Source organism: Emys orbicularis, chromosome 5 (assembly GCF_028017835.1).
Source record: "Emys orbicularis isolate rEmyOrb1 chromosome 5, rEmyOrb1.hap1, whole genome shotgun sequence".
In the NCBI taxonomy this organism is placed as follows: domain Eukaryota; kingdom Metazoa; phylum Chordata; order Testudines; family Emydidae; genus Emys; species Emys orbicularis.
The window spans coordinates 120,858,786-120,879,059 of NC_088687.1; the positions used below are offsets into that span (position 1 = coordinate 120,858,786).

General features: G+C 38.8%; 1 protein-coding gene across 1 annotated transcript in view; it reads left to right on the plus strand.

Annotated features, from left to right (window-relative positions):
- The window catches only part of WFS1 (wolframin ER transmembrane glycoprotein), a 49,848-nt gene extending 30,292 nt beyond the window's left edge, over window positions 1-19,556 (plus strand). The window contains exons 2-7 of the mRNA XM_065405426.1: window positions 2,968-3,050; window positions 8,237-8,381; window positions 9,240-9,410; window positions 10,227-10,310; window positions 15,647-15,792; window positions 17,745-19,556. Coding sequence (XP_065261498.1) covers window positions 2,968-3,050; window positions 8,237-8,381; window positions 9,240-9,410; window positions 10,227-10,310; window positions 15,647-15,792; window positions 17,745-19,556 — 2,441 coding nt within the window. The remainder of the gene's footprint in view (window positions 1-2,967; window positions 3,051-8,236; window positions 8,382-9,239; window positions 9,411-10,226; window positions 10,311-15,646; window positions 15,793-17,744) is intronic.
- Window positions 19,557-20,274: the final 718 nt, after the last annotated feature.

Sequence of the window (20,274 nt, forward strand, 5' to 3'; positions counted from 1 at the left end):
GGGAATTATAGGCCTGTCAGTCTAACACTGATCCCTGGCAAGCTAATGGAGCGGCTGATTTTAGGACTTGATTAATAAAGAATTAAAGGAGGGTAATGTAACTAATGCAAATTATGCAAAATAGATCCTGCCAAACTAATTTGATATTTTTTTTAAATAAGATTACGAGTTTGGTTGATATAGCTAATAGTGTTACCATGATATATACTTATCCTTCTCCAAAGATTTGACTTGGTATCACACAACATTTTGCTTAAAAAAACAAGAATGATATAAAAATAATATGGCAAACATTAAATGGATTAAAATTTGGCTAGCAGATCTCAAAATGTAATTGTAAATGGGGACTCATCATCGAGTGGGTGTATTTCCAGTGAAGTCCTGCTGGAATCAGTTCTTGACCCTACACTATTTCAGTTTTATCAATGACTTGGAAGAAATTATAAAATAATCACTGATAAAATTTGCAGATGACACAAAAACTGGGAGAGTGGTAAATAATAAAGAGAATAGTTCACTGATTCAGAGCGATCTGGATCATTTGGTAAACTGGGTGCAAGTGAACAATATGCGTTTTAATGCAGCTAAATGTAAATGTATACATCTAGGAACAAAGAATGTAGGTCATACTTATAGGATGGGGGACTCTATCCTGGGAAGCAGTGACTCTGAAAGAGATTTGGAAGTCATGGCGAATAGTCAGCTGACCATGAGCTTCCCAGAATGATTCTGGCCAGAAAAGCTAATGCAATCTTGGGATGCATAAATGGGAATCTTGAGTAGAAGTAGAGGTTATTTTGAAACTGGTGCGACCGCTGCTGGAATACTGCGTCCAGTTCTGGTGCACACAATTCAAGAACGATGTTGATAAATTGAAGAGGTGTCAGAGAAGATCCACAAGGACTATTAAAGGATTCGAAAATTTGTCTTAGGCTTGGTCTACACTGCTGCTTAAATCGATGTAAGCTACGTCGCTCGGAGGTGAAAAATCACCCGCATAAGCGACCTAGCTTACGTCTACCTAACGCGGTTTCTACACCATGCTATGTTGGTGGGAGACGCTTTCCCGCCAACTTACCTTCTGCCTCTTGGGGAGGTGGACTACTGAAGTCAATGGGAGAGCGCTATCTTCACCAGACCTGCTAAATCAACGCTGCTGCATCGATCGATCAAGAGGTGACTTGATTACAATCTATAAGTATCTACATGGGGAACAAATATTTGATAATGGGCTCTTCAATCTAGCAAAAAAAGGTATAACACAATCCAATGGTTGCTAGTTGGAGCTAGACAAATTCGGACTGGAAATAAGATGTAAATTTTGAACAGTGAGGGTAATTAACCATTGGAACAGTTTATGAAGAGTTTTGGTGGATTCTTCATCACTGACGATTTTAAATTCAAGATAGAATGTTTTTTCTAAAAGATATGCTCTCGGAATTATTTTGGGGAAGCTCTGTGTCCTGTGTGCACAATGGTCCCTTCTGGCCTTGGAATCTGTGAACGAATTTCTACAAAACTTTCAACAGGAAGGCTGCGTGGGTCAGGTGGAGAGAGAGCCCCCAGAATAGCCAATAGCCTAGTGGTTAGGGCACTCACCTGGATTATGGGAGACAACCCAGGTTCAAGTCCCTGATACAAGTTAGGCAAAGCAAGGACTTGAACCTTGATGTCCCACATCCCAGGTGAGTACCCTAACCACTGGGCTATTGGCTGTTCTGGGGGGGCATGTCTTTCATTTGTCATGACAAATGTTGAAAGGTCTGTTTCATCCCAATGAGTAACTAGAAATTTTTTTGGAAACTCTTCCCACCCAGTTCTAGGCTACAGTTCTGGGCTGGCTAGTAAAGGTGCTTTACTTCCTGAATTAGTGGTAATTTTTCCAACTCTTTTTCCCCTCCCCACCCTAATCTCTCTCACTCGTATGAATATTGAGCGTCTAAATTTTGATGCTTGATATTTGAAATCAAATTAGTGAGAATTTTTAAGATGCATCCTCACAGAGCTTTCGCAGTTCTGCCAAGCTTCAACTTTTCCAAGAAAGTAGAAGGCAGTAACTCATCATTCACAAGATAAATCAGGTCATGTGATTCCTAATAAACACAAAATGAGTTACAATCATGCAAAAATCTGATTACCTTGTTTTTGGCGGGGTACGTGGACAGCATTGTTGTTTTTCTTTTTAGGAATGAAAGCTAAAAATCACTTTGATCTGGTAAACGTGGAAAAGAATGGGGAGGCAAACAGAAATGTGGGACAGGATACAAAACAATGAGTTGTTTAAAAAGGAAAAGACATTGATACTGGTGTTTCATTTACTCCAAGGATTAAAAAACTGATCTTTCAAATGCACTGAATGTGTTTTTGAAGAGTAGCTTCTCATTCCTCAGATTCAAAACACTCTTAAAGGCCCTGTTTCTGCCCAAAAAGAACAAATTCCCTAAGGGCTCAGGAACTCTTCTGGATTTTTTTTTGTTCTGTTTTTTTCTTATTGGGTTTGAACAGTGACAAGAAGATTACTAATACAGACAAGCCGTAGTATTGTTAAATACAAATGCAGATACTTACCACATATAATGAAAACTTTTCTAATTGACAATTTTATCCTATATAAGTAGTTGGGATAGTGTTAACAATATGTGTTACTATTTGTAAGGGATGCCAAATAATACTTAAGTTTTCTGAGACACATCTTGGTTAACATAATAATTGAATTTCATATTATCTTAAAGGATTTTTTAAATGGAAATGTTGCATCTTGAGTAGCATTCCAGTGAAAATTATTAAGGTTTGAATAATTACAGCTATAAATGTAATAACTTGCTAGAACTGCATTGCTGTTCCTATAAAACATCATGCTCTACATTTAGATGTGCTCCTTGAATTCTCCAGCCAAATGCACTGAGGACTGAAGAAAATCACTGAGTATTGCTAATAAATCAGTTTTGTTCTTGGGTTGCTTTGTAGAAGCCATGAAAGAAGAACCTGAAGTACTCTTTGAGGATCTGTTTGAAAAGGCCAAAGCTGGAGAACCAAAAGCCCAGACGGAGGTAATTTTATACGTTGTGTCACTACTTTTTTTATACTCTTTAGAGGCCATTTATTGACTATAGATAGATAAAATAAAACGTTTGTTAGCTGTATCTGAAATCATATCTGTAGAGAGCACTGCAAACAGCTTTGAACATCTCTGAACACTGGCGAAACTTCATCCAGCATTGTTGTGGTTTAAATTCAGAAAACGTTACTACACACTTCCAACTCTTGTGGAGTTCTCTTCCCAAAACGGTTCAGTTGAACCACATCCTTTGTTAGAATTTTAAATTGTTCAAAGTGAGATGATACCAAATAGCTTCTTGGCCTGGAGGAATGATCCTTACTTGTGGATATCAGATTTCCCAGGTTCCAGTCCAGTACCAGCCTTTGGGGTAGATGTGAAAGTTAATTATAGATTGTAAGCATCTTGGGGCAGGGAGTGTCATTTGTTTTTTGTCCAGTGTCTAATACAATGAGATAAGAGGGAAGTGTCCATATAGTGACTATTGGATACTGTTTTGATTTTAATTTACCACCATTGGAACAAAATACAAACCTCATTCAGCACTAAGACTCCTAGGCGCTACGACTATATAAATAATGAATAATACTAGAGGAATGCTATAAACACAGTAATTCTGAGTTGTTTCAAGGTTTGCAAATGACTCAACAGCACCAACCTTGAGCCATTTGAAAATGTACAAAGTATGTTTCCTGGTGGATTAGTAAGGGCATTCATATATACAGGGTTGAGCTCTTTCTGTAACTTTCCTCATCTGTGCTGAATAAATGCATTTTAAAAAACCCTTTAGGTACTGGAACTAGCTACCATTTGGCTGTTCAATGGCCTATGAGAATTGAGTCGATCTTAGTTCTGTCCCTGAAGATATTTGTTAGCAGTTTTACAGTTTTTCTATACTAAAAAATTGCATCAGTTTCATTAGATCAGTTTAAAATTCTAAATAAACCGGTACAGACACCTAATGGAGTTGCACTTAAACTAGTTTAATCCTCACTTTAAATCACTTCAGCTAAACTTGTTAAATTACTGACTTAAATTAAATCAGTAGAAACATGTATATGGTCAAACAGATGTGCTAATTTAGTATAGATAAGGCCTGAACGACACTGAGACTGAACTGTCATCTCACCTTCACAAATGGTCCTTCTAAGCTGAGATGCAATGACATTTTAAAAAAAATTGGAGGTGGGGGTCAGGAGTGAGAATTATGAGTGCTACTGCACTGTGAGAGAATAGTAAAATAATAATAATTATCTCTAGAACTGGTGCAAACATCCTGCACACTCTCACCCATATACTTCAGACCTCGTATTTGAGGGCAGCCTCAAAAAGGGAGCAGTCTGAAGAGTTCCTAGCCTCTGAAACAGCCAACACCTTTGTGGGTAATGGTATTTTGAACTTGGAGGATCCTTGCCACCAGAACCCTCAGTTTGGTTCCAATTCCAGCAAAGAACAAAAACCTGTAATTTCTAGTTGATTAAGAAATATGTAAGCCAAAATAGTAGGCGAGTGAAGCTTGTGGAGACACAGAGAAAACTAATGTGTTGATGATTTGTCCATTCTGGCTGACAGCAAAGAGGAATTGGTAAATATGGTATCAGAATGGACATCTGTTTGAAGATCATGATTTGAAGGTGAACTCAAAGAAAACTGAAGTTATGCATGTAGGCAGATGGAAGAAGAGAAGCAGTTGACTGACGTTTCAGGAGAGAAGCTGAATCAGAAGAATTTGTGTACTTGAGAACTACACAGTGCCATCCCGAAGAGATCTTGAAAACTGAAAAGAACCCACTGTGCCTGGGTGACCGTGAAAAAGGTGGTAGGAGTATTGTAGAACCAGCAATTAAGGAACAAACTGAATTCAAAATTGTATCTTGTGTGTGTTTATCCCTGCCTGCTGTATGGTTTGGAAACAGTAGGTCTTATGGAGATGGGGCGGGGGGGAGGGGAAGAAGACACTGGTAGTAGAAAATAATATACTGAGGAGAATGACAGGCAAGCAGAGCGTAGACATAACAGGAGTACTTGTGGCACCTTAGAGACTAACAAATTTAGTCTCTAAGCGTAGACAGTGTACATGGAAGAAATTAGGGGCAAGATGAACTTGGGACTCCTAGCAATAAGCTGGACATATAAGAATGGGAGAAGAACAACCATTAAAGAAAGCATGGGAGGAAGAGGACAGCAAGAAAGGATATATTAGACTGAGGATACAATAAGAGACTTTAAGGGAAATTAGAAGAGAAAAGACTGGAACTCCAAGACAGAACACACGGGTTTGGAAGGAGTGACACAGAGTCGTGGGCACGGATGACCCTGTGTAAACGGGAACAGGAATCATGAAGTGTAAGAAATACATAAACAGAACCCTTGTGTTACTGCTGGAAAATCCTTCTCTGTTTTCTTCTATAAAATCAAAACCTGTTTAAATAACAGCAAGCCACAGTCCCCGTTAATGAGATTCTAGACTAATAAACTGGCTATCATCCTAGGAGTTTATTAACATAGAATATGGGCTTTGCATTCTTGTCAGGAAGACGTTACCGTTGCACTGCAGCTTTAAACATTTTTAAATGAAAGTTGAGCAATAACAAGCAAAATGGGCTGTCAAAATACGGAGAAGATAATTGGTTTTAAAAAAACCAAAACCTGAAATCTCTCTACCTTTCCTGGTTCTCTCCACCCTTATTCCCCCTCCTCTGATGCCTACGTGTCAATAAGGCTCTTGTCTTGAAGATAACAGTATGTTTTCAGGTTTAATTGTGTTCGTCTCAAAATAAACAAAAAAAATAGTTAGGAAGTTGGAGCTCTATTGTCCAGTGGAGAGGGACATTAGCAATGAATGCTTATGGCCTAAAAAATTGACTAGAAAAATATCACTCAATTCAGGAACTTGGACAAATCACTGTAAGGTTATACTGAAATAACCCTGCACTCTGTGTGTCTCAGACTCTGTTACAGGGATTTGCGTACAGTACTTTTATGGAAAAATAACTGTGTAGTAATTATGCAGATGAGACACCCAGAGTCAGAGCTGCATAATGGAGAAGAGGCAGTGATGTCTGTTACTGTACAGGGTCTCTGCACTCTTGACTGGTTGTGACCACTCTATTTCAATTAGCAGAGTACAGCGATATGAGGGAGTGAGCGCTCATGTTAGAGGAGTAACCTGAAGATGTACACTGTTAATTTGGTTCTAAGTACCTCTTTCTGCCTCCCAGTTTTAGCTCACGATCTAAACAAAGAGCATCCTCAAGTTAACATTAAAACCACCTGATAAGCTGGAATGAGCAGGAATGGATATTCTATAATCACCTCGAGTCAAAAGGCTTCTAGCCATTTTAAATTTTGGTAACTTTAAAATGAAAATATTTGTGCAAAAGTTTTATCACCAATCTCATTTTAAAGCCACTGTCGCACAATACTCATTCAGAAAGGACAGATCACAGCCTAGCATATAGCATCTTTCAGTGCAGTTTCATGGAAAGACTAAATATAGTTGCTCTGGTTTTTCTGTTAATTAAAAAAAACCCATTAATTCCAAGAGCTTATGTATCTTTAGAACCAAAATAAGGGTAAAATGTTCTCTTCAGAAGGTAGCTACTTACAGATGCTGCTACTGTACCTTAAACAGAAAGCTCTATCACAAAACCCAAGTATTGGGCTGTGGTTCCTTGTGAAATAGTCATTCTTATGGCTGATTCCATGATTTGTGTTGGTAGATATCAGTTTCTGGGACTATGGGATATGTGTAGAGGAGCTGTATTAAGTGCTGCTGTTTTGGGATGGCTATAAATATAAACACACTGTAGGAATAGCTGTTCTTGGGACAGGTTTTATTGACACAATAACTTCCCTATAAATCTTGCTAACCCTGTCTACGGTGATGACAAACTGCCAGTATGGTACTTGTACCTAAGCTACATTCTTGACTTTCTGCCATTTACTCTCTTCTCTCATCTGGCACTGCATCAATGTGCTTTTTCCACTTCATTGAGTTGAAATATGCCATGGTAGTGATTGTACACTATCAGTTTGGTTTACTTGGTCTGAGTTTCTCTTGCCTATTTGCATCTTTTCTGGTAGCTTCATTTTTATGTAGTGTACATTTAATCACAAAGGTCCTGATCCTGCAACTGGATCTGTGTGGATTGGTAGTGTAAGAATCCACCTGTGTCCATCCAACCTGAGAATTGGGGCCCAAGTCAGACCTGCTAACCTGCCAAGAAAGGTCAGGTTTTTTGTAAGGTGGGGATGTTTAGCACTGCAGAATCATTCAAAAGATTAATTAGCAATTCAGTTCTACAGCATAGATTCAGTATTTTGGGGTTCATAATGGTATACTCTAGGGGGTTGCATTTATTTTCCTTTCATGTGTGACCATCACCATGATGATCTCCCCCGCACTCAACCATCATGATGGAGGGTAGGCCAAATTTGAGTGAGTTGCACTGCAACCCCATGAGCCAGGTCACAACTCCGCTCATACAAAGTTGGTCCAGTTAGGGGGGGCGGAACTGCGGTGCAACCCTGGAGGTTCCAATGCCCGGACTGGAGAGCCAAGCCCAGCCAGCCCCACAGCACAGGAGCTGCTACTATGAGATGAGTGCGGGGCAGGACGTGACTGAAACCACCCCAGGGCCTTCACCCCCAAATTATGTACTGGGTCACGACAGGCCGTAAATATTTTCAAATGTGTCCTGACCCCAAAAAGGTTGAGAACAACCATATCAAGGCCCTCTACAGAGATTACTTCTTCTAAATTCCTGTCCATCACTGATACCTTGCTATGGGACTTCATTTTGCATTTTTAAAGTTGATCTAGCAGTATTGTATAAAAATGAATTAGCTTAGCATCTGCTCCTTCTGTCTAGCATTAGTAGTGTTCAATGTTGCATTTAGCTGTATACTACCTAATGTTAACTCATTTGTTGACTTCATCAAATGTGCCAGAAATCAATCATTGCTTCTGCTTGCATCTTGTTCTGGAAGTTGATCCCTGATCTCTTGCCAGTTTGCTGAGGACAACTTACAACTGTGTGCCTTAATGTTGATTCAGCCTATTTGACCTCCTCCTTCACAGATATAGCCTTCACTAGCTGAGATAAAGAGAACAGAAGATATTTAAATAGCTATTGAACTAACTAAGGAATTCTGTTTGCTCGCCATTCTTTCCAGATGGGAAAACACTACCTGAAATTAGCAGAAGAACAGGATGAAGAACTCAACAACTGTAGTGCTGTTGACTGGTTGATTCTTGCTGCTAAGCAGGGTCGAAGGGAAGCTGTCAAACTGTTGCGGAGATGCTTAGCAGACAGAAGAGGTATGGGTTCTTTAGAAGCTTTAACTCTTATATTTTTAGTCTGTACTTTAGCTACAAATAATCATCCATTAAAATATTGGGGAGACAGGTTAAAATATACTTTAAAATCCGGGTATATTTGGAGCAAAATTATTTGAACAGCTGCTGATAGAATGTTGGAGTAGTTAATTAAAAGAATAACATATGATTTTGCATATAGAAGTATTAGTGTCAATCATGTACTTGAATTCCTTCATTAGATTCTTATTTCTTACCAAATCTCATTGAAACTCTTCATCCTTGCCTTTAAGGTTAATTTCACACCCCGCCTACATATCTGCTGCTGTTCTCTTCTCCTGTCCCTCTCATTCTCCCTTTATTCTTCTCAATCCTCTCGCCTAATTGGTTCCCTCTACCATATTCTCCCATTTCAAGATTCACGCCTTCCTTCATCCCACTTCCTACGCTTGGAATAGTCTTCCTCATGTCTGCCAAGTATCTGATCTCGAAATCCACTTCTTTACATAATACTTCCTACCTTGTTCTCATCACCAGTGCTCTATCAAAGTCATCTTTTACCTGAATTGTTGTCCTTGTGTCTTGTCTTCAGGCAAGATTACAGACTCTTTGTGGCAGGGAACATATCTTATGCAATCTGTAAAGTGCACGGTACATTTTAAGATGTGTATATTTTTTGTTGGTAAACCCTGGACACAGAACAATGTAGGAAAAATTTAGTTAACTTGAGAAGATGACGTGTGAATCAGCTTGTCCAAAAACTTAGAACTAAAGTGGAAAAAAAGAACAAATTGTGAGCATGTCTATCACTTCTTCCCGAGATGTGGGATGATAATATCTAATACACTTTCTTTTCTTGAGGCATCACTTCTGAGAATGAGCAAGAAGTGAAGAAATTATCATCTGAGACTGATCTGGAGAGAGCTGTGAGAAAAGCTGCCTTAGTTATGTATTGGAAATTAAATCCAAAGAAGAAGAAGCAGTTAGCAGTTTCTGAACTGCTGGAGAATGTTGGGCAAGTTGACAATGAAGGTAGGTATCCAGTACCCCAGATAAGAAACTGATCCTATCTAAAACACAAAATTAAAAGCAGAACACAACTTAAAACCTAAATGACCATATAAAAAAATAAATAAGTGTGTAACCCATTCATGGAAAAATAGTTGTGATAATGACCTTTATCAGCTGCTCACTCTAACTCATTAAAGCTGATTCATATGCTGTCAGGAGTTTTGCGTATGCATGGTGGCTCACTTAAGTACCAATGAGAACCACCAAAGATTAGAAATGACTAACCTTTTAATCAAAACTCAGTGTTTTTGAAAAACACTCTTATTTACTTTGATTTTATCAGTAACAAAGCACTCTGAGTATCTTGCTGGATATTTGAAGTTACTAACTTTAAAAATGCATCACAAAGTAAGCATATACCAATGATCTAAACACTATTTCTCTTTTTAATGCTGTAGCTGAAATCAAAATGTACTGTTACGGCCACTTTTTCAAAAAAAAAAAGTACATGATGAAATGAGTTCTGTTTTTAGTCTAATCTTTGTGTTGCCACTCAATCTATGCAGTTCTTTCAAGGAATTCAGCAGATTCTCACTCAGTGTCATGTTGTTGCAAACAGGTGGTGGACCCTGCTCTGGAGGCAGCTTTGCTTGTCCCTAAGTAGAGCCTTCTTAGAGGATTTCCGCCACAGTAGGACCTGGTAGCATATGCCCTTGTGTAAACCTTCATCTCATTGGTTTGAGGTGCTACTGTCCTCTATATTTTTGCTACTTTAGCTAATGACATTTGTTGGAGTTTGTTCACTTAATGACTACTTTGTGAACTTCTGTTATCTAGCAGATGGTGAAAAACAACCTGGCCCAGTTCCAAAGTCTGTACAGAAGCAAAGAAGAATGCTGGAACGATTAGTAAGCAGTGAATGTAAGTGCACGCATCCCGTTTGAAATGTAATGACCATGATTTCATTTTGCTTTGTTTTGCTAAATAATTTTGCACCAGCTGTAAGTTTTTTCTCAACTACAGGATGTTAACCTAATACGTTTTTATCTTCTGATTACACAGCATTTAAGCTTAGTATCTAATGTACACAGCTCTTCAGCCTCTGTTACCTTGCTGTAACTGTTAAACCACACCCCCTCACTGAGGATTTCTCTCTAATATTTGTCTCCTACATAAATACTTGATTTAAACAGACCTTCTATACCCCACCAGCCCCAAAAAAGCTGTCCTTGTGATTAGCTGTCTTCACCCATCACTCAAGAGACCCAGATTCAAGCTGTTGGACTCCAGGCTTAAATTTAAGGAAGAAACGTCTCTTCTTATGACCAAGTAAGATACATTTTTCCTGGCGTCTGAAGGGCACGTCATCCAGCCCTGCCCAGCCGAGAGAGGTCACAGTGCTATTCGGTTCTGAAAAGGGAGGAGCAGCAACTGAAAAGACACATCAAAATTATTACTGTCTTGGCTCTTGCTGAGGAGGGAGAGCCTCATTCACTTTTTAACTGGTAAAAATGCTACCGCTGGAAGGAAGCTGTATCTTCTATGGGTTAAAAAGTTCTGGCTCGACTCTTATGACACCTGTACAAGAAAACTAACAGGTTTTAAAATAAAAATAAGCTTAAGCTTTAAAATTCTGATCTGGGGCATGAAGATTCCAAATTGTTGCGAAGGAAGAGGGACGGACGCGACTCCTAACTAGTTCTCAAAATCAGGACTGCTACTTGCTTAGTACATGAGATAGAAAGGTAGATAAAAATGATCGATGTAGAGAGATGTGCTCTGTTTAGCCTTTCTTGCAGTACAGGAACAAAGAGATGCCTGACTCTATGAAAAGGCAGCAAATTTAAAACTGATGAAAGGAAATACCCTCCTCACTCTCATCCATTTATCCCCACAAAGCATTAAGCTGTGATACTTGCCACCACAAGATTATCGAGGACGGGGTGTCATAGGGTTGAAAAAAGGATTAAACATTTCAGATGGGAAATAAAAATTACACTAGCTAGGATTTAAAAACAAAACATATTTATAAGGGGTATCAACCTTCCTCCTTTGGGATGCAAGGCAACAGTCCATTGCTTGGTGTTAAAAAGATAATCCCCTCCCTTCATTCCCCTTCAGGGTATGTAGGTATGTTAATGCATAATTATGAATTATGTGGTTTACCTCTTCCTCTGAAGCTTCTGATACGGGGACTGTCCAACAGGATGCCAGACTGCATGGAGTCTTGGTCTTGATCCAGCATGGCAATCCTGTATTCCAACCATTGCTCTGCAGCTGCTAATCTTCATATACATTACCTATTTTTTTGAAAAAGGAAAATGTGAAGAAACGATAGGAGGATTTAAAGATTGAAAACGAAGATGGCGAAGGAACATAGTTACAAACAATGCATATTGTACTGAGTGCATTGTAGTTAAACCTAAACTTCAGTTAAGGCCATATACCGAACCATTCTAATTCCGTTTTCATACTAATGTATAAAATGTAAAAATCCATATAAAGTCAGTCTCACTCTTCTTTAGGGCTGTTTTAAATGTCCTACAGTTTAAAAACTAGTACTATATACTACTAAAACTTCCCAAACTTCAGGTTGAGATTCAATCAGTGTCACTGTAGTCCTCTCCTTCCAAGTAGCTTGTGGCTGATCAGATGTATGTGAGACTCAGCACTGAAAGTAACTTTCTCAAGATGAACTGGGGCTTTTTGCTGGTTTTACATTAACTTGTCATATTTATGAAAAGTTCTATAGTATGGTGCATGTAAGAGAGAGGAAAGGACAATACTCTGGATAGAGATGGGAGTCAGGCCTGAATTTTATTCCCAGCCTTGACAGACTTTTCATATAGACTTGAGCCACATAGAGCTTAGTGGGACCCAATTTCCATTTCTTGAAAAAATGTTTAGGGCCAAGACTGCCACATTTCTTTTTTCTCTCTCTCCATTGGAAAGTGTGCTGTGGTCTGTGTTCACTGGAGAATCTTCTGCTTTGGCACATATTGGATGATGCTATTGCACATTCCATTCCTTAGCTGCTGATCTTCTGAATCAGTGCTTCTCCTTCATTCTGATAGCAAATAAATGCAAAACAAGCCACTTTGTTCTGAATCCTTCAGCAGCTCATAGTGTGGGGGGGGGGGGGGGGAGAGGAAGGGGGTCAGTAATTTTCTGAAGGCTTAAATGGCTGATGAAATAACAGGAGGGTAAATGAACCTACATGTTAAGTGTAGGCAGAAATTGATGTGCACATTTCTTTTTTTACTGCAAATGGGGGAGGCAGGGAATTTGTCATAACCAAACTGAAGAAAAATCTGAATAATAAAGTGGAACCTACAACATATGCTTTTAATATCAATTGAAGAGAGACTTGGGTGTCAAGTTACTAATGGCATTTAGAAATGAGAAGTTTTCATCAAACACTTAAAGTAGGAGGTGGGCTGTTCTCTCCTCTCCAGAGATGGAGTTGGCTGTCCGTGCATGAGTAGAAGCAGCTATTACAAGCTAATATTCACTTCCCTGTGCATTTTGTCAGAGGCAAATTTTCTTCTGATTTAATGCATTGCCAACACTTGGAAGCCTGATTTAAGCCTGTTTGCAAAGATTTGAGATGGTGTGAACTCAGTAGAAGCATATATAGGCAATTACAGGTGACATTGTCTGACTGTGGACAATGCCTGAGAATGTAAATGTCATTACATTTGATTTAATATGTCAGCCATGCATTATAAACTAAGAACTCTCCCCATCAGTGTATCCCAGAAGTGCTGTCAAAAAATTTTGCTCTATTCCAACCCTCTCCTCTTTTTGAAAACTTCCAGTGAAGGAGATTGCATGACTTCCCTAGGCAATTTTTTCCATTGTCCTTCCTGTTTCTCATTCTACAGCTGAGAAGAAACTGTTTTATAAATGTCTCCATGTATGTCCTGACAGGACAAGCTGTCTATTCCTTAAGGTGGTGCAAGATTACTTTAATTACTTTAAAATATACACTTTAAATATGCAAACAAATCAACATATATCCTTGTGAGATTGAAGATTAAGGTATACAATGCTGCTTTGTTACATTGCTGTACCTTTGCTTTATACCAAGAATGCCTAGAATGCTGCTAGTTTGCTATAAAAATGTAGCATTTTATGTAAGAACGTTTTAAAATTACAGTAAGGCCACAAATCAAATACATTAAATCCTATACTTTTAAACTCCTAGTCAATTGTTTCAATTTCCTATGTGCAACTTGTGCTCAGATAAGAATTAAGCAGACGAGCCTTCATATCTTTGTCAGCTGACTCTCTAAACTTACTGTGTGGGAGGCTTGTTGTAGGTTTTTGTCATTCAAAAGTCTTTCATATTTGAAGCAATATCAGGTGCTTCAGTGTGTGGGGAAAGTTGGCATTAATTCTTCCTTATAATTGACATCAAACTTGTTTACCATGGAAACTGGCTAATCTACACTGACTGGGACAGGCTGTAGGAGGCGATTGAGACAATTGTGTACATGATCTTGTATCCCAGTACTCCTCAGGAGGTTCACAGGGGTTAATCGAGGCCCTCCAACCTCCATTCCATTCATAGGGCTGGAGGGGAGTCTCCTTGCCCTCTTGGTATAGAAGGAGCTAAGTGGCAGCCTATGAAACGCCCCCACTCTTTGAGCTCCCCTGCAGCAGGACTTCAGGAAGTTGTAAGGAGCATAACATTATAGCAAATTCCTGAGCTAAAAATATGAAATGTATTACTTTATATGACTGGTTATTCTGGCCTACAATCACCCCTTCACTACTATCCCACCCTGCAGCAGGGCCTCTCGCATGCTCTACCCTCCGTGTTCCTCTTCATCCTGTCCTTCCCCTGATAACTCTCTCCCTCCATCCTTTTCAGCTTTCCTTTTTTAGAAACTCATTTCCCTCTCCACCATTTCTCAGACCCCCACTCTCACTTCACAGGGTCACGCGCGTGTTCTCGTTCTCTCTCTCTCTCTCTCTCTGTCTCTCATTCATTTCAAAAAAAGATAATATTAACTCATGGTGATGCAATTGTGTAACTCTTGTCTTCTCTATTTCTTTTAGTGCTATCTGAGATTCAAAGCTCTTCATAGCAGGGAACGTGTCTAAAGTGTCTGGTGTACTTTGGGTGGACACTTCTTGACAGAGTAGTAAGGGATTTGTTTCTTGGAGTCCTTAGCCAAAATCATCCTTCCCCCTGCTATTGTATACAGCGGCAGTCTTGTGGCACTTTGTCCCCAGCGTGCCTAAATTTAAATAGTGGCATATGTGGTGTATTTAAATAATTAATTTGTGCGCTTCCATATTTGGAGAATTAGTAAATAAGTAAACAGACAAGATGAGAAAATCATGCTACTACATTATGTAAATGAGCAATGTTCAATTCGTTGGCCATTCAGTTTAGCTCACTTCTAATGATGCTTCATAGCATGCTGATAAATATACTTCAGTATGTTTGGAAAAAAGTATATAGTATCCAGCCTCACATCATATCAAAACTATTAGCTCGAGGGAGATGATATGGGGTCTTGTGTGTGTGAATTATGAGGCATTGCTCATTTTACTGAGTTAATGAGATTTCCTAGATATAAAAGGAATATACGCAATGTATTCACCAGAGAACTGACTTCTGACTCAGTGCAGACTTTCAGTTAAACATTGAGGAGTTCTTTTCTTGTGACTCTTTGTGTCTTTTTTTAATACGGCAGAGCTACTGAAAATTTAATTATTTTTACCCAAAAAATGTTATAAAGGAAGGGGAAAACCATAGTTATGTTTCAGATAAATAATAATGTGATCTGAAACCTGATAAAATTGCAGGGTACTAGAATAAGCATACAAATATCTTAACAGGTGAAAATATCTGCACTGCAGCTTTAATCCTGATGAAACTTGGACACAAAATATGAAATACATGCAGTCTAATCAAATGGAATATAATGTATTTCATACTGGTCTCAAATGAACATGTTCATTCACTTTACTTCTTTCTTATAATTTGTGTATTATAGTAATATATACTGATAAGATGTATCGTGACCACTTATTGCCACCAAAATTAATTTGCTATCTCTGAACAGGTCACAAAATAAACACCTGTTAACAAGAATTCAATTTCTCCATATATAAGCACAAAGTTTGTTGGAAAATAATTTCCACACAGTCCTAGAAAGGCTGGTCCATGCTTTGTAATTAATGGGATGCTAGTACTGTAATTTTTGAGCTCTCTTTTTTGTTATCTTCATTATAACTTTCAGCTAAGAACTATATTGCTTTGGATGATTTTGTTGAAATAACCAAGAAGTATGCAAAGGGAATCATCCCAACTAACCTGTTTGTGCAGGAGGATGATGATGATGAATTGGCTGGAAAGAGTCCCGAGGAACTACCACTGCGACTAAAGGTAAAAACTAGTTAAGCACCTATTGTGTGATGTGTATTGAAGGACTCTTAGTTAATTTATTTACAGCCAAAATAGCCTTCAAATGATCTACCTTCAAAACTTGTATCTAGTCACCCAAAAGCATCATTGATAGAACTTGTGTGAGTGTATAGTTGCATATATACACATACACTGTGTGATGTTTTTGTACATATGGCATAAATTTAGAAGGAAGATGTTTTGAAAACATAAAAATTTGTTCTTGGAAGATGACAATACATCTTCATACTCCTCTTGTAGAGGACAACAATGCCTCTCTTTTGCCATATTTTTTATTTAGATGTATGACTGCATTTATTAATTACAGAGACCAGTAAACATGCATATACAAATGGGAAAACACAACAATGGACTAGATGTGTAAGACAGCTCACTTTCTGTTGTGAGGGAATTAAAGGATGAAACTGGCTGGCAGTGGTTTGCGCAGGCCAACACTTCACTGTTAAACAGTACAAACAAAATCTAAACAGGAGAACTGACACACATGCGTTCATTGATCTGAATTTCAAAATGGCAGCAGGTAGGGACCAGAATGCTGCCATCAGAAAATCAGTTCTTTATTTGTCCTCCTTGGACATTATGGCCAATGTTAAAGGACAAAAAAAGGACTATATCTCCTCTAGTGCTTCCAGGTAACTGACTTAATGTTCTGAAGGAAATGTACTTAGGAAGGGAATAGCCTTACTCTTGCTTTCTGCCCCAGTTAGTATGATGTATAAATCTCTGTTGAAAGCTTCTTGGCCTCTCCCTGGAAGTACTTGATACAAAAGCATATGTTTGGCACACCATGGAAACTGAATTTTTTTGTGTTGTTTTGGGGCTGTGAAGCTACACTTGCCAGCATTTTTAGTTCAAAATTTGCTTGAGATGTAATCTCTTTCTAGATGGCCCTTTTCATCTGTCCTGCAGAAAAGGAGTGTCTTTTCTTACAATAACTCCAATGTTGTTTGACAAGTCACCCTGCTGGGCAGGTAATCCCCTGCAGGATAAGTGGAATATTAAAGGCTCTGTGATATAATTGATTGTGGTTAAAGGAATAATCCTAGATCTGTGCATAGGGAGGGAGATGAAATAGTACTAGCTGCTTATAATAATAATAAAGAGGTTGAAAAGGTCTAATAGTTTTTGATAGCTGCTTGCTTACATATTTGGGAAGGAACGTTTTGGAAAAATGCAAACTACCTGTAAAGACTTATGGCATGTCTACATGACAAGTTATTGCATAACAAGCGAAGGTGTGAATCTACTGCGTGGCAAGCACCAGCTTAATGTCCTGTGAGAACACTGCTACAGCACTGTGAAAGTTCTGGAATGTGGCTTAGCATACAGCTTAGCATGCTTTCACTGGGCTGTAGCAATGTCCAAATGGGACAGTACTGTGCGGCAAGCCAGCGTGCCGCAGAGTCACACGCTGGCTTGCCTTATAGTAACCTGCCGCATGGACAATCGCTTAGTGTCAATGTGTATAACAATGCATGGTGCATGACGGAATCACTGGAGAAGCTGACAGTTTACAGCTGAAGGAATGGCACAAGATGGTACAGAATTGCAGCACTGTAGTTCATCTTTATAATACCAATGGGCACTTCAGTAGGAACCTAATTGAACAGAATGCTAGATTAGGAAGCCTTTTAATAAAAAATGATATGACATATTGATGATGAGATTTGTCTTCCTTTCTGAAAACTTTTTAGATATCAAAATGGAGAGGTAACATAATCTGTGCCTCATCTGATGAAGTTAATATCAAAAAATGGTCACGGAGAAAACCCCATTTTGTTGTGCAACACCTCTTGAAATAGAAGTATTTCAGAGCAAGCTAGGCTTGACTTACTGCTACTGCTTTAACATGAATATACATACTGTACATGTACAAAAATGTTGTTAAATAAACTGTTTTCCTTTCTTTTCAGGTTGTAAAATATCCACTTCATGCCATTATGGAAATTAAAGAGTACCTTATAGATATTGCATCTAAGGCAGGAATGCATTGGCTGTCCACTATTATTCCAACACACCACATCAATGCCCTCATCTTCTTCTTCATCATCAGTAATCTGACAATCGATTTTTTTGCCTTCTTTATCCCATTAGTCATCTTCTATCTGTCCTTCATTTCCATGGTGATTTGCACACTGAAAGTCTTTCAAGACAGTAAGGCCTGGGAAAACTTCCGCACCCTGACTGACTTATTGCTTCGTTTCGAGCCAAATCTAGATGTTGAGCAAGCAGAAGTGAACTTTGGGTGGAATCATTTAGAGCCATACGTTTACTTTTTGCTCTCTGTTTTCTTTGTCATTTTTTCCTTCCCTATAGCAAGCAAAGACTTCATACCATGCTCAGAGTTGGCTACCATCTCTGTTTTCTTCACAGTGACAAGTTATATGAGTTTAAGCACTTGCGCAGAACCCTACACGCGAAGAGCTTTAATGACTGAGGTGGCTGCTGGCTCCCTCTCCCTATTGCAGATACTACCTATAAATTTGGGCTATTTCAAATTCTTAGGTAAAACCTTCTTTACTCTTCCTATAGGCCACTTCTTCATACTAAATGTGAGCATCCCATGCCTTCTGTTCCTGTACTTGTTCTATCTCTTCTTTAGAATGGCACAACTGCGGAATTTTAAAGGCACCTACTGTTACCTGGTTCCCTACCTGGTGTGTTTCATGTGGTGTGAACTCTCAGTGGTTATTCTGCAAGAGTCCTCCTGCATTGGTCTCATTCGTGCATCAGTTGGCTATTTTCTGTTTCTCTTTGCACTCCCAGTTCTAATCATAGGCATTGCACTCATGTGTCTTGTGCATTTCATAAAGTGGTTCATATCTTTGGAGCTCATGAAGATTGTGGTGACTCTTGTGTTGTGTGGTATTCCTTTGTTTTTACGATGGTGGACAAAAACTAACTTCTCCATGGTTGAAATGATAAAATCCCTAACCAGGAGTTCTATTGTGAAACTCATTTTGGTGTGGATTACAGCTGTAGTGTTGTTCTGTTGGTTCTATGTGTACCGATCAGAGGGAATGAAAGTCTACAACTCTACCTTGACATGGAATCAGTATGGCTTCGTCTGTGGACCCCGGTCATGGAAGGAGACTAACATGGCACGCACCCAAATTATATGTAGTCATCTGGAAGGACACAGAGTTACATGGACTGGGCGGTTCAAATATGTCAGGGTTACGGAAATTGACAATAGTGCAGAATCTGCAATAAACATGCTTCCGCTTTTTATTGGTGATTGGATTAGATGTTTGTATGGTGAAACCTACCCTGTGTGTGACCCAAAAAATGTTACCATGGAGGAGGAGGAACTGTGTCGTCTCAAGTATCTGACAAAGCATGACTGTCACATGAAAAAGTTTGATCGATACAAATTCGAATTAACTGTGGGCATGCCTTTCAATGGCAAAAATGGAACTAAAGCTGTAGAGGAGGAGGATATAACCAAAGATATTGTGCTGAAGGCAAGCAACGAGTTTAAGAAAGTGTTGTTGAACTTAAGGCAAGGAAGTATAATTGAATTCAGCACAATTCTGGAGGGTCGTCTTGGCAGCAAGTGGCCTGTCTTTGAACTGAAAGCAATCACTTGCTTAAATTGCATGTCTAAACTTACACCCGCAGGAAGGCATGTGAAAATAGAGCATGACTGGAGAAGCACAGTGCAAAAAGCCATTAAATTTGCTTTTGATTTTTTCTTTTCTCCATTCCTGTCAGTTGCATATTGAGCTCATATACTGGTTCAATGGTATCTTCAATGTATACTGCATTAACACTACCAAAGGTTTGGCTTCTTAACAAAACTTGCTGTAGCAATGTTCAAAATATATGCTATTCCAGAGTATTGGTTGAGTTTTGTAGGTGTAAACACTGTACCCAGTCCTTGTATCCCGTAGGATTGAGGTTATAAATTCTATTTAAGTATTACTATAAATTAATGCACAGAATTGCTGCAGAGTAGATGCATGAACTGTTTTTTATCCAAAATGAACTTTCTGTGGTACAGTACTAGGGTATATTCATCTGCTTGACGTTAAAAGCACTTTACTCGTGAAATATTCACGGCATTGCCCTTATGTACTTTCACATGTAGAATGGATATCTTGTAGGCATCCTAAGATGTAATGTTTCTTGTATTTATTCAGTGGATTCTAGAGAAGTATTAATTGTACAACTAGATTGAATCTGGTGCCATGTGATTGGGGTGTATAGAACTGAACTTCTTTGCTATTTATTAGATTTTATTTGAATGGGTCTTTTGGTGGTGGACACCACTTCACACACCAGCAAGGTTGCAACAAGAGCTCTAGTTTCCATTTCACTTTTATTAAGTATTCTTCTTAAAATGAACATGCTATTCACTGTAACTGGTTATGATAGCTACATATGAGACTATCCGTTATAATTCATGATAGCATGTGAATGCTAGGCACCAGTTAGTAAGAC